At 39.6% G+C, this 15,434-nt stretch overlaps 1 protein-coding gene across 1 annotated transcript in view; it reads right to left on the bottom strand.

Moving 5' to 3' along the window:
- The window catches only part of sfrp1a (secreted frizzled-related protein 1a), a 61,188-nt gene that overhangs the window by 24,797 nt on the left and 20,957 nt on the right, over positions 1–15,434 (bottom strand). The window contains exon 2 of the mRNA XM_020931035.2: positions 13,447–13,527. Within this exon, the coding sequence (XP_020786694.1) occupies positions 13,447–13,527 (81 nt within the window). The remainder of the gene's footprint in view (positions 1–13,446; positions 13,528–15,434) is intronic.

Here is a 15,434-nt window from a genome sequence, read left to right as displayed (position 1 = left end):
CTTCAACTGCAGTTTTTTTAAACAGACTTGAGAACACATGGACAATTTGATGAACTCTACCGCATTTTTTTGGAAACTATTGCAATAGTGGATGTGGACACAGTATGAGTAACAGTAGCAGTAGAACATGTATTAGTTAGTAAAGTAAGTAAAGTAAGCAGAAGCAGGTTATTAAAGTTAGGGTTTGGTTTGATTATGGAAAAAATCATTATCACGATTATTTTGGTCAATACTGAAATCCCGATTAGTCAAATTATTATTTTTAAACTATATATCCAGCTCTTCTACAATCTCTATATTTAAAAAATAAAATACATATGCTTTATATTAAAAAAAATTCAAACATAAACTTTTTGTAAGCTTTAAATTGTTTCTACTCTATTATATGAGTTTGAAGACTGTTTGACACACAAATCGAAATCATAATCAAATGTCAAATTTTTACAAGCCATACTGGCTTGTGAAAGCCTGATCCTGTCAGATCTCAGAAGCTAAGCAGGCTGGGCCTGGGTAGTACGTGGATGGGAGACCTCTGGGAGTTCCAGGTGCCACAGTGTGGTGCCAGTGCCAAAAAACTGGCATTGTGTCCTTAGGCAAGACACTTCACCCACATTGCCTAGTATGAAAGTGGTGTGAGCGTGAGTGATGGTGGTGGTCGGAGGGGCCGATGGCGCAGATTGGCAGCCTCGCTTCTGTCAGTCTGCCCCAGGGCAGCTGTGGCTACAGTAGTAGTTTACACCACTGAGTGTGGAGTGACTGAATAATGAACTGTAAAGAGCTTTGGGTGTCTTGAAAGGTGCTATATAAATGCAATCAATCAATCAATCAATTAAATGCACAGTCTTAGTCAAAAGTATCGAAAATCAAGTCGTGGGACCAAGTTGTCCTTTTGAATGCCTCAAGTCCAAGTCAAGTCCCAAGTCAAATACAGGCAAGTCCAAGTCGAGCATCGAGTCACTGGCCCATAAGTCCAAGTCAAGTCCAAGTCGTTAAATCAAAGTACCAAATAAAGCTTAGATTTTTGCAATTTATATGAATTTTAAACAAAATTGTACTGAAAAAGTCATGGTATATTTTATAGGAGTATTTATATAAGAGTTGTAGAAATGCACATTTTTCTTTTTTAAATGTCTTGACAAGATCTTAGTGTGAATCATTACAGTCAGAACAGAAAGAATTCACATTTAACACTTATTTTGTCTGCACTCAAATGAAAGGATCATGTTTTCCGTACTTCCCTCTGTGTTACTGTGTTGTACTGTAGATTACTGCATATTACAGTTAGACATTTGAGGATAATATCACAGTACTTCAGTTACATCCATTTTTAGGAGTAGCATTAAGTCTTGTCAAGTCACAAGTCTCAAGTCCAAATCGAGTCCCAAGTCTTACTCCATTTTATCAAGTCAAGTCACAAGTCCTAAAAATAGTGACTCAAGTCTGACTGGAGTCCAAGTCATGACTTGCAAGTCCCCACCTCTATCAAGTACTAATCAATACTGAAACTAATATCAAAACTAGATACTCATTTGACAAGTTTTGATACTAAAAAAGTCACACTTAGAGGAAAGAAATGAACCTTTCCTGAATGTCTTAAGAATGATGTTGAGCTGTATCAGAACAAGTATAAGAGCACATAGACTCGTATACACTCATGGAACACTGTGGATCTACTGGACCACTGAGGGATTACACACATATAAGACACATGGGAATAGAAAAGAACGTACCACATTTTCCGCACTATCGGGCGCTCTGGATTACAAGGCTTCATAGAATGGTCTATTTTTTATCTTTTTTTCACATATAAACCGCACCGGACTATGAGGCACATTAAACTTTATTTAACGCGGTCACAATAACTCTCAACTTTGTTCAAATTGTAACACGTAAAAAAATACTGTGTGAGACGCTATATTGTTAGTGTATTCACAATAACTCATAATTGTTCGAAACAGTTGTCTCGTCATGATCCGAGTCAGTGTGGTTACTGTTCCGTGGCAGTTCAGTGATGATTCTGGTCTTGGTGAAAGCTCGGACCAGAGTTGATACTGATCCTTAGTCCGGGCGTCCACGATCCGATGGCAGATCGTGGCGTAAGTCGCTCGCCGCTGTCTCTCTGTCTTGGTGAATGTGTGTTCTTCTTCTCTCATCCACTGCTCCCACGCAGCTCACACTTTCACTTTATAACAGCCTTGAGTTTAAAGTGGGCGTTGTGAGCGTGTCTCTTGACAGGGGCATTTTGATATTAAAAGGAATCACAGTATGTACTACTCCTGATGCTCCTGACTACGGGAACCATAATGCTGCAAGTGGTGCGGCTTTGTAGTTTACTAAAGTCGTACTAAGACATCCCAATAAATTCATATATAAGGCGCTGTGGATTATAAGGCACGCAGTCGTTTTTGGATGAAATTAAAGGCTTTAAAGTGCACCTTATAGTGCGGAAAATACAGTAACTACTATTTAATGCTGAAAATCTAATTATTTTATCAAAAGATCATTATAGTGACATCAAGTCTATTCTTTAGTATCGAAATCAAGTTTGAAATTTTAGCACAGCGCAACTCATTTAAATTTCAACACTTTCAATTTCAATTTTACACCGATTTTACAAACCAATGACTTTAAAACACACTGGGTTCACGGAGTAGTTTCCAAACCTAAATCTTGCTGAATCTTCCTCCTTCTCTCTAAATACTTTTCAGCCTGTCTCTCACTGCCCTGTGTAAGCTCGTATATCTCTGAAATTACAAGACACATCCACAAACTCACCATAAATTCTGTCTAATTCCCCATCGCAGCGGCAGGAATGCGGCACGCCAGATTTTAAAATATTTGAGGAAATTCCTGCAAAGATCCCATGAAGCCAGTATAGAGGAATAATTATATCATTTTTCACAATTATGGATTTGTGGGTAAAATACATGGTGAATTTATCTGCTTAAGCCGTCGTACACTTTGGAATTTACGATGGAGCAAAGGCAGGCTACTTTTCTTTGCGCAAAAGGAAACAAAAACAGAGCCAAGTGGTTCAACTATAAACTGTAAAAGTCTGGGCATCTGCCGCAAAAAAGATCTTGCCAATTATTATAGCTAAAGGCCCCATACCTCAGTTTTCATGTGTTTAGGACGGTCAAAATCAGGTACAGAACATGTGTTATTAGGTTCTTTTTACAGACCAAGAGTTTCTTTTTCGACTCCTCACTAGCACTAAAATTTCAGGGTGAAATATTTCCCCCTGTTTTTAACACAAAAAGTGTTATTTTAACTGTTTGAAAGTTAAATGTGTGTTGGAGTTGGGGTTATTTGCCAGAGCTGATGTAGTTGAAGTTAATTCAGCTTCCCTTAGTGTTAATTTGGCTCCTCCCACAACCACTTCAAACTCTCACCAGAGAAGACCAGTTTGAACCAGTTTTGTTCAGAATTTCATCTTAAATTAAATCAAATAAAGTGTAAAAATAAAACATCTGTGTGTTGTTTAACTAAATCAGGATAACTCTACAAAGTGTTATCCATTTACCGTATTTTCCGGGCGATTAGACGCGCTCTTAAGCCTCTAACCGCATCAAAAAAACGACCGCGCGTCCTGCAATCCAGAGCGCCTCATACACAAATCCACTCGGGTGTCCCAGCACGACTTCAGTAACTATAAAGCCGCACCAACCGCAGCGCACGCAAACACACACGGAGCAGACAGCGACCGCACAGCCAAAAACACCCACAGACACACTCATCACTCCACGCCGACGAGGAACAGAACGGAGGAACGAACCGAAAAAGCGAGTGCAATGTGCCAATCTGAGTCACAACTGACCAACTAAGTCGCCACAAATGAACAAAGCCCAGAGTCACCGTGATCGCGCCAAACAAAGTCCCACTGACCCATCGAACTGTTGTGTTTCGCTTAAAGTCCAGTGTAGTTTATTTGTGAAAAAAGTCGTGTCACTTCAGTGACACGGAGTTCATTAACAATTTTCACCGACTTCAGCGCAGAATAGTGACGTTTGTGTCTTGTTGATAACGTGTAGGTGGATGAATGCACTTTGACCGTTCACACTGAAGTCACATGTCAAAAGATCAGATATGTATCAGTTTTAGGAGCACATATCCAAGTGTCCTGGGTCACATTTGAAAAAATCGGATCTGTGTGGTTCAGACTGTCATTAAAAGATCAGATACAGGTCACATAGGAGCTTCAGGCTGCAGTCTGAACACAGTCTATGTTCCTTTTTTCGTGTACTGAACGCCCTCCCTGTTTCCTCGATGTATGTTTTGTTGCAGGACATGCAGGGTATTTCATATATGACATTACATTTATGCTCCGGTTCTATTTTGTCTTTCCGGTGGACGAGTAGTTGTCTGAGTTTTCTGTACGGTTTCACTGGTGTGGTGATATTGTGTTTTTTCATCGCCCTCTGCACCTTTTCTGTTATGCCCCTGATGTAAAGGTAATGTTACCATGCCTGTGCTACTTTTCTCTGTTTTATTTTTGTTTTTCTGGTTCTGTTTTTCTTTCTCTCTAACCTGTTGTTTCCCTTTGTTTATTGCCCATTTTGTGTATTGGCACTGTTTAAATCAGCTGACCAACACGTGAACACCTTAAGGAAGAGCACTAGTGAGCAGTCGAAACTGTCAGGTATGAAAACAAACTCTAGGTCTGAAAAAATAACCTAATAACATAAAATATCAGAATCTCATTGAACTATACAGAACATCTGAATGAACATTTTGGCAGTGTTAAAAGTAGGTATGAACCGTTACGAAACTGGTGTCAGATACTGGCGCAGATATTGAACATTTTTGTGGCTCAGATATCCATGAAATTGGTTCTGTCAGTTTTGCTTGTGCAGGTAATAAGACCCAACTGTCTCAAAACTACACTGTAATAAGACAAGTTACAGGCCAATGTTGGTCCAAAACGTCTCATAATATTAAACTTGTACTTTTACAAAACTGTTCTGTAGTCACAAAACACGTCTGGATCATTTTTCAATATACGCTGTCTGTGTTTTAAAGATGTCAGTGTATTATTTCAGTCTCTGCACTGGTAGCGTTTGATATCGGGTATGAGCAAATATCGACATCGGCAGTGGAACAGAAAACCCTGAATCAGTGCATCAATAGCTAAAAGTGAGTAAGCCAAAATTGCATTAGCCTTCCAGTGAAGTGACTCAGGCTTTTGTCATTTTAAACAGCATTGATAACATGTAGAAAATGTGATAAAATGTACTGTATTTTTCGGACTAAGTCTCACTTTTTTTCATGGTTTGAGTGTTTCCTGCGACTTCTTCTCCAGTGTGACTTATATATTGAAATGTTCACACTGAAGCGCTCCTATACCAGTGTAACGTCACTCTACTGAGCATGTCTCCTGCACAAAGAGCCTCTGTCCTGCTGCAAACAGTGAAATCTGCAGAAAAGAAAGTTTGGAGTGAGCGAGAAACTTGTGACACCGGGAGGATGCACCATGAAACGTTCCTGAAGTCACTGGATGGATGGACAAAGTCTGGACTTCAGTGACACCGAAACCATCCTGTCGAGATTCAGAAAGACCCGAATAATTCTAACTGGAACTGATGCTGAGTCTGACCTCCAGAGGTCAAGGCCGAGTTGTTCAGAAGTGACATCGAGGATGAAGAACTGACTGGATTTAGTGATTTGGAGTGAGATGGAGAGTTTGGTAAACTTGTTCTGTTCTGTTGTTTATGCTATATACATGGAAACCCCTCCCGCTTCACCTGAGATCTTCCTCCTTCCTATCTCACTTTAAAACCCTCCTAAAAACACATTTTTTTCAAGATGGCATTTAACAGCATATGAGCTCTATTTTAAACTATTATGTTTGTGCATCAAGTACCTCATTTATGTAATATTTTATTTTTGTATTAGTGTTTAACTATGTTGTGTTTCATGCTGTAAAGCACTTTGGTGCAACTTGTTATGGTTGTTTTAAATGTGCTATATAAAGAAAATGACTTGACTGACTATAGTTTATCTGAAGAACTGTTCATATGTGACATTAACAGTCTGTTGTTCTCTCTTCTATTGTTATTACTAGAACTTGACTTTCAACAGGAAATGTCGGCCCCTGGTCTCTGACTTTATAAAATAAATTTCCCCCAAAAAGTGCAACTTATAGTTCGATAAATACAGTACTACAATTGTAAGAAACTTGGCATCACATATGCACGCATAAGACACTTAGTCTAGTGTCAAAAAAGTCTAACATGTTTTGGACACTCAAGAACAAATGATTTGCCTACTGGATCTTTACACTAAAATCTGTTTCAAAGTTCATTCATCATCAATTTGAATTTTGAACTTTTAAAACTCAACAAAATTTTGCCAGTAAAGAATTTCTTTATCTACTCTTCACATACAAGCAAGTCTGAAATGTTTTCTGTTTAACTATCTGCCAGACCCGGACACTCAACAACAGCTTGTTTACCCACAATTCCCTGTAAAACCAGAACATAGCGCCTGAGCAGCGCCGCGGTGCTAACTCTGACTCTGACCACAGCTGCTCCGCACATTAGCCACATTTGGTCCATTCGTTTTAAAGCGTTTTACCCAAATGACTTCCACATGGACAAATACAGGTAAGAAGTCCAACACTCACAATCCAAGTACTGCGAACAGGAGATTAATAATTTGTCAAAGTTAAGTTTTCCTGCTCACTAAAGTGATGTGTTTAAAGGCGCTATACTTCATTTTCACAGTGTTAAAAAAGTGAAAAGGTCCTGTATTACTGTTGTGAGCTTTAAGCTGTGTTATAATGTTTTACGTCATCAAAAACAGACCTGGAGTTGTGTTTTGTTTCTTTCACACATGTTTGAGTAACCCTGCATTATTACCGTATTTTTCAGACTATAAGGTGCACGGGATTATAAGGCGCAATATCAATAACGTTGAATTCTCTTGTCTAGTTTTTATACATAAATTGCACCGGATTATAAGGCGCATTAAGTGAAACAAACGGACGACACTTGAGGCGGATCCCTTAGCCCAGACGTCCACGATCCATTGGCAGATCGTGGCGTAACTCGCTTGGTGAATGTGTATTATGAATGCGAATGTGGGTGGATAATTTAAGTTTGTTTATTTTTATTTTCTACGAGGACTAAAATATACACTGAGTAATAATGTATTTAATGCAGCTTTACATTTTACAGATACGAAACGCCTCGGGTTCCCCCCCGGAGGAGCTGACAGACATGTCTGGGGTGAAGGAAGTCTGGGAGACCCTGATTAGACTGCTGCCCCCGCGACCTGGCCCCGGATAAGCGGAAGAAAATGGATGGATGGATGGAGAAACGAAACTTAAAACCACATGGCTCATTTGCATAAACTACCATATTTTAAGGACTTTTAGGCACTTTGGATTATAAGGAGCACTGTCATTAAATGGTCTAGTTTCGAACTTTTTTCACAAATAAACCGCACCGGACTTTAAACAAAACACAACAGTGTGATGGGTCAGTCGGACTCACGCGACTCTGGGCCTCATTCAACTGCGGTGCATAGGGAGGGCGCTGTCCGGGACCGCTGGACTATTGGCATGTTTGTACCAGCTGCTCAGCCGTTGCTCAGAAAGGCACATTGCACTCGCTTTTTCGGTTTGTTCCTTCGTTCCGTTCCTCATCGGCGTGGAGTGATGAGTGTGTCTGTGGGTGTGTTTCGCTGTGCGGTCGCTGTCTGCTCCGTATGTGTTTGTGTGTTCTGCAGATTTATAGTTTACTGAAGTTGTGCTGGGACACCCGAGTGGATTCATGTATGTGGCGCTCTGGATTGTGGGCGCACAGTCATTTTTTGATGCGGTCAGAGGCTTAAGAGCGCGTCTAATAGCCCGGAAAATACGGTATAAATTCTGAAAAAACAGCTCACTCCTTGTGCTCTGATGCGGTTCAGCTTCTGTCGGACTCCGCGAGGCTCCTGACTCTGGTCGCCGTAACGCTACCGACAATCCATCAAGCGGTGTGACTTCATAGTTTACCAAAGTCGTATTAAAACATTTTGACAGATTTGTGAGCGCTGTGCACCACGTTTGAGGTCAGTAAACACAACCAGAATTAATACATAAGGCGCACTGGATTATAAGGCGCATTGTGGATTTTTGAGAAAAACTAAAAGGATTTTAAGTGCGCCTTATGGTCCGAAAAATATGGTACTCTGTCTACATCTCCAAAACTCTAAAATGCTCTGTTCTGCCTTGTGTAGGGTAACCAGATTTTCAAAATAAAAAACTGGGACATCCCTGTTTTTTTTTGGTGGTTGGTAATAATAAAATTGTGATTAAGGAAAACTGTTAAGCAGAGACCATTCATGACGAATACGTGAGTCAATATAGTCACTTTTTTGTGTGTTTTGGTCGTTTTTAAGCATCTTATTCTGTATTTTCATAATGCATGCCTCTCTTTACTGTTGGCAGGTATCAAATCAACATGGACATTTCTTCAATAAACTGGGGCAAATCAATAGTTTTGTATAAATCTGCAGGGACGGGACACAGAGCTCAAAACTTGGGACTGTCAACAGGTAACATGTAAACAGGGACGTCTAGTCACCCAAACCTTATAGTCCGAAAAAATACGGTACTTTATCTACATCTGCAAAACTCAAAATGCTCTGTTCCACCTTGTTTAGGGTGACCAGATTTTCAAAATAAAAAACTGGGACATCCCTGTCTTTTTTGGTCATTGGTAATGATAAAATTGTTAATCGAGTGCATAATTAAGGAAAATTGTTAAGCAGAGACCATTCATGACAAACACCTGAGTCAATATAGTCACATTTTCTCTGCGTTTTGGTCGTTTTTAAGCAGCTTATTCTGTATTTTAACAATGTATGCCTCTCTTTACTGTTGGCAGGTATCAAATACATAGGGACATTTCTTGAATAAAACTGGGTCAAATTAGTGGTTTTGTATAAATCTGCAGGGACAGTGGACACAGAGCTCAAAACTTGGACTGTCCCGGGTAAACAGGGACGTCTGGTCACCCAAACCTTCGACGTCACGAGGCTGTAGTTTTCGAGCTCTTTTATCTATTGTTTAGTAGAAATCGGCAATTCCGGCGCTGAAATCATCCAAATGACTCTAGTGAAGGTGAAAACACAGTGGAGCACTTCCTGAACAGAGTGTTGTCTGCTTGAGGGAACTAACCAAATATGCAGGGTTTGTGTGTTAAACATGTGTGAATGAAACAAAACACTACTCCAGATCTGTTTGTGATGAGGAAACAACATTATGGTCCCAAGTTATTCTTCTACAGCATATCTGTACTGGGGGAACAAAAACAAAGTAGTAGCACTAGTAGTAGTAATAGAATCTTTAAAATATTAGTACATATAGTGATAGTCATAGTATTCACAGTACAGTCATTGTTTCATTAGTAGTGTTTCTAGAGGAAGTAGACAAAGCACAAGTATTGGTAGTGAATACTAAAGGAGTAATAGAGGTAGCAGCAGGAGTAGTAGTATTTGTAGTTGCAATAGCATAGTAGTGGCAGCAGAAGTAGGAGTAGTTGTAGTACTAGTTGTTTAAGTTTTAGTAGAGCCAATAATAGTTGCTAAAGCATTAAAAGTAGTAGTAGGAGCAGCAGTAGTTGTAGTAGTAGTAGTAGTAGTAGTAGTAGTTGTTGTTGTTGTAGTTCCAGTCCCTGTAGAAACAACTGCAGGGTTCACTCCAGACACCACAACAAACAACCATTTACAGCTTTAAAGAGCGGCCACTAAACACTTTAACAGCCCCATTCATTAGTCCCAGCAACCCTCCCTCTGCGTAAAAGTCAAACGAGCCAGGACTAAACCAGGACTAAACCAGGACTAAACCAGGACTAAACCAGGACTAAACCAGGACTAAACCAGGGTTTGAACCAGGGTCTGAACCAGGGCCTGGACCAAGCCATAAACCAGGACTAAACCAGGTCTAAACCAAGTCTAAACCAGGGACTGAACCAGAATCTGAACTAGAGTCTAAACCAAGCCATGAAACAGGAGTAAACCTGGACTAAATCAGGACTAAACCACAAAGATAGAACTACTAAAACCAGGACTACACCATGGTCTGAACCAAGGTCTGAACCAGGGCCTGAACCAAGCCATAAACCTGGACTAAACCAGGACTAAACCACAAAAAAAGAAGTACTAAAACCAGGAATAAACCAGGACCTGAAGCCAAGACTAGAACTTAAACCAGACTAAAACCAAGACAAAACCAGGGTCTGAACCAGGGCCTGAACCAAGCCATAAACCAGGACTAAAACAGGTCTAAACTGGGTCTAAACCAGGGACTGAATCAGGGTCTGAACTAGGGCCTGAGCCAAGCCATAACCCAAGACTAAACCAGGACTAAACCACAAAGAAAGAAGTATTAAAACCAGAAACAAACCAGGACCTGTACTAAGACTAGGATTTAAGCCAGGACTTAAACCAAGACTAAACCAGGATTAAACCACAACCCATTAGTCCCACTAGCCGTCCCTTTGCATAAAACTAAGAAAAACCAGGACTGCACCATAAACCAAGAGGAAACAGGGACATAAACCAGGACTAAACTAGGACTAAGCCAGGATTAAACCATTAGTTACAACCATTAACACTCCCTTCTGTGTAAATCTAAAAACAGGACTTTAAAACCAGGGCCTGAACCAGGATTTGAACCTTGAAGAAACCAGGATTAATCTGGTAACAAATCAGAACTAAACTAGAACTAAATCAGGACTTTAGTTATTAGTCCAACTCCCACCAAAACCTCACTGTAAACAAAACTGACAAAACCAGGACTAATCCGGGATCAAACCTAGATTCCTTAGTCATGCATGACCCTAAACCTGAAACCAAAGTAAACCAGAATTTGAAAAAGCTCACAAGTCCAGTCCAGTCAAAATCAGAACGTGAACTTAAACAAGACTCCAACTGGGGCTGAAAGGATTTGGGGAAAAATGTATTTACAGTTTTTCTGTTCAAAGTTTCAATCGTGATTCATTTTTCACCGACTCCTCCAACTCTCACCAACACCAAATCAAAACCTGGACCTCCTCTCCGGACAAAGTCGCCAACGGGGTGGACCAGACAAGAAGGCATCACATAAACACTGCGCAGAGATCATCCACTCGGCAGCAGATAAAGATGAGAGGAAATCTGCGTCTGCGAAAAGGCCTTATATGGTCAGAGAGAGGAGAACGGCGTCATCAATCACGCTTATCTGAAAGAGAGGACTCGGGCAGGCCTCGAAACGTACGCGCTCGAAGAAAAAAACGACGATTCTGTTCTGTAGCTTGCAAAATCTAAACGGAATCAACAGAGAAAGAAGGGAATTTTGGTGACGTAAAAATAAAAAAAGCAATCCTGTGTAACTTTTGTGGTGGCGGGTTTTTTGTGGAGGTGATCCCAACTGCAGTAATGTATGTTTTTCACGCTTTTTTTTTTTTTTTTTTGAGCTCTGAAGAGAGAAAGATGGACTGAACGTGGAGGGTTTACATGAGAGTTGGGCGATGTCCCTTAACTCTTTCCCCCCTGGACGCCCACTAGGAACAACCCATACATATAAGACTAGGGCTGCCCTTAGAACATAATTGCATAAAAGAAAACAGACTTCCACGAGTGATTATAAATGATTTTTACACTCATGAACTTAATTGAAACACAGACATATTTGTATCTCTGGAAACCTCAGACTCTGAACTCTTCATTTCTGGATGTTTAAATGTGATTCAACTCATTTACAGGTTTATAACAGCTCACTGAAAATGAGAGTTTACCTGGTCAGGTGCAAAATCGAAAACAAAAAACTATATTCAGCATCTGATACATGCATGTTTTGAGTACTGTATTCATAAAAAAATTAAAAATATACTTTGTCAAAGTATTTAAACAGATTTCATATCACCAGATACAGTGTAGCCAAGTGTTCACCTGTGTTTACCTGTTGTTCACCTGTGTGAACTAGGGATGGGCATGATGAATCGATTAATCTATAATTGATCATTAAGAATTTCATAGATTACATTGATTTTAATCAACAAACCGAATGTAGGTAGCTGTGTGTAGCGTGACCAAACAGGTGTGTACATGTGTCTCTGCACTCAGAAACAGTCGGTCACTGCAACGTACCAAAGCACAAATGTGTATTTAACGATGACTTGTACAAGAAATTCCACACTTTCTGTTGCGTTCGGGACAAGTGTGAGTCCATGTGCACAGTGTACAAAGCAGCACATATGTTTCTGTGTTCAGTGGGAAAAAGTTTTGCCAGGTGAGAGTCGCTCAATGTCGATGACGAGTCCCCGCCTCCCTCCCCCCGTACGCTGTCCTGGTTTTAACAAACACAAATCTGGTCACACTAACCTGTATTCACCTGAGTCATGTCTTTTAATCCAACAGAAATTGAACCGCATCAGTGACACAAGAGCTGGAGTTTTATCTTCGTTTAGTTTATGCAAATTAGCGATGTGGTTTTAAGTTTTGTTTCTGTGAGAGTTGCACAAAACTGAATTAAACACATTATAATGTCAAACGGGCTGATGTGGCTCTAGAGTCGTTTATATGTCGTAAAGTTGAATTTATTTATGCAGATTAGTAGTGCAGATAGTAATAATAATGATGATAAATTTAATTAAGAACATTTCATCAAATGCGCATCCCTAGTGTGGACCTAATTCATTTTTTCCATTTAACTTATTCAACTCATTTAGCTTATTATAATATAATAATAAAACTCTTCCCCGTCAGTGGGTGTTCAGTATTTATCATCTTGGTTACTTTCTCGTGTGCAGAGCTCCGCATAAGCGTTTGTTTCTGTAGCAATTCTGTCATTCATCACATCACATCACAAAAAGACTGAAATATTTTAAAGGACTGGCCTGAGCAACATCCAGATTTCAATTTTAGTACATAATCGAGTATAAAGTCCCCGATAGTTTGTTGGGATATCGCAGGACTCCACACAGACTCATCAGCGGCATTCTCACCTTCGTAAGATTCACTCTCTGTAAGTCCGTCACTATCGCTCTTTTTCCACTTTATAATCAACTTCATCATCACTTTGAAATCTATAAAAGTCACTTTCTCTAAACTTATCCATAAAATACGCCTGCTCCTCATTATTTCTAAAACTGTGCGCCACAATCTTTCCATTGCTCGTGTTTCGTGTTGTGTTTTTTCTGGAAGCTACAATCATCAACTTCGATTAACTTTGGAAAAAAATCTGTGAAAACATATCCTTGAATCCTATTGGTCAGCCTAGTGTGGGTTGTAGTGGCCCCCACCTATCACAGCCTCTGATTACAGGTGAAAAAACCGAGCCGTTTCTAATGGTCTTTAGTGAAACAGCGGAGGAGTCAAAAGACGTTATAAAGGAAACAAGAGGGGTCGTCAAATGTCGTCTTCGTGGGGGAAAGAGTTAATACAACTTGTTAGGTGGTAATATTGTGTGTGTGTACTCACCGAATTCACTGGCACACATATGTTCCAGAATGGTGTCTGCTTTCATCTCATTGTCACAGGGAGGGCAGATTGGAGAGTAATCTGAAACACACAAATACACTGAATTTAAGACAAATGTACTTTTTTAAAGCAGTTCTACCTGAAAATGCATGGAAACACTTTGAGGATTAACTCATTCTTTAACAGTTTGGTTCTATTCAAACTCAGACCAGTACTTTGTTGTTGTGTCCCTGAGCAATTGACTTCATACAACTTCCATATGAATATGTTGTTAGTTAATAAAGTGCAACTGCTTTTCGTGCAATGGTATAGAAAAACGATGCTGATATTGAAATGTTTCATATGTGAATGTTTGAGAGTGACAGGCAGCACAGCGGCACAGTGGTCTAGGGTTCAACTCCCACTGTTTACATGTTCTCTGTGGACACACTGTTGGGCAAGTTACTTTAAAACTGTAATGTGTTGTTTATGACTTGTTACTGTCATTTCAAAGTCATTAGTTACTTTACAATATTACTGTATTTAAAATGTAAGGTACAGCACTTTTAAGTGACTCTCACCAAAATAACTGCGAAGATGTTGAACTTTTGCACCGTATATGGACTGAACCAAGACTAAACCAGGACTTAACCATGGACTGAACCAGGAGGACTGAACCAGGACTAAACCCAGTCTAAACCAAGACTAAACCATGTTTAAACCAGGACCAAACCAGGACTAATCTTGGACTAGAACTTGGAATCTCGGACCGCCCCTGAGAGAACCTCCGAGCACGATCGGGCGTCAGCTGCGTTTAGCTCCATCGAGCGCGGAGTTCTGCGCTGGTCCTTTCGCATGATTTTAGCAAATTTGTATGAGGAAAAACAAAAAACCCACCACTTGAATCCACTTTAAAAAAGCATTGTAATACAGGTTACTGACATTTGTACCGAGTAAAATATTACCACTTTTTTTTTCCATATAATGCCTTACATTACTGTGTTACAGCAAAAAGCAACACATGACAGTAATTTGTTACTTTTATAATGTGTTACTCCCAACACTGTCTGTGGATACTCTCTAGGACCAGAAACTCAAGGTAGGATAAAAATTAAAGGGGAAAGTGCACTGTTCGTCATCAGGACTAAACCAGTCTCTCAACCAGGACTAAATCAGGATTAAACCACAATCCAATAGTCCCACCAGTTTTCCATTCACATAAAAGAAGCAAGAAGAAAAAAAAGAGAAAAAGATAAACTAGGACTTTTTCCAGTGTCTGAACCAGGACTAACTCAGTATTAAACCATTAGTTACTCCAACATCTCTTTCATGTAAATCCAGTCTGGGGTTTTACTCCCAGTGTTTGGTGTTCTCTGTGGATACTAGGCTCCCGTCTGGATCCAGAAACTCAAAAAAGGATCAAAAATGAAAGGCCCAAGTGCACTGTTAATCACCAGGACTAAACTAAAGCCTGAATCAGGACTAAACCAGGATTAAACCACAATCCAAGAGTCCTACCAGCTTTCCATTCACACAGCAAAACCTGGAGTGTTAAAATTTCAAGAGAAGAAAGAGAAGACCAGTTTGAACCAGTTTTGTTCATAATTTCATCTTAAATAAACTAAAATAAAGTGTAAAAATAAAACACCTAATACATGTTGATTTCAGGGTTAAACAGGAACTTTGGTCCAGTGTTACTTAATTAACATTTCCAAAAAATGATAAATTAATTCTAGAACAAATTTGACTCATATAAACCCTGAGAAAATGTTCAAATTGATTCTGTGAGAGTCAATTTTAACACTCCACTTTTAGCTGTGTACATATATAAGAAGAAAAAAAAAGAAGAAAAAGATAAACCAGGACTGTACCAGTGTTTGAACCAGGACATAAGCCAAAAGGAAACAAAAACTTGGACTAAACCAGAACTAAACCAGGACTAAATCAGGATTAAATAAGGACTAAACCAGGACTAAATCAGGACTAAACCAAGACTAAATCAGGATTAA

The sequence above is a fragment of the Boleophthalmus pectinirostris genome, unplaced genomic scaffold, assembly GCF_026225935.1.
Source record: "Boleophthalmus pectinirostris isolate CB_2022bp ecotype Guang Dong unplaced genomic scaffold, ASM2622593v1 HiC_scaffold_4, whole genome shotgun sequence".
NCBI lineage: Eukaryota > Metazoa > Chordata > Actinopteri > Gobiiformes > Gobiidae > Boleophthalmus > Boleophthalmus pectinirostris.
The sequence above is the reverse complement of the archived record's forward strand: the minus strand, read 5'-3'. Positions and strand labels throughout refer to the sequence as shown.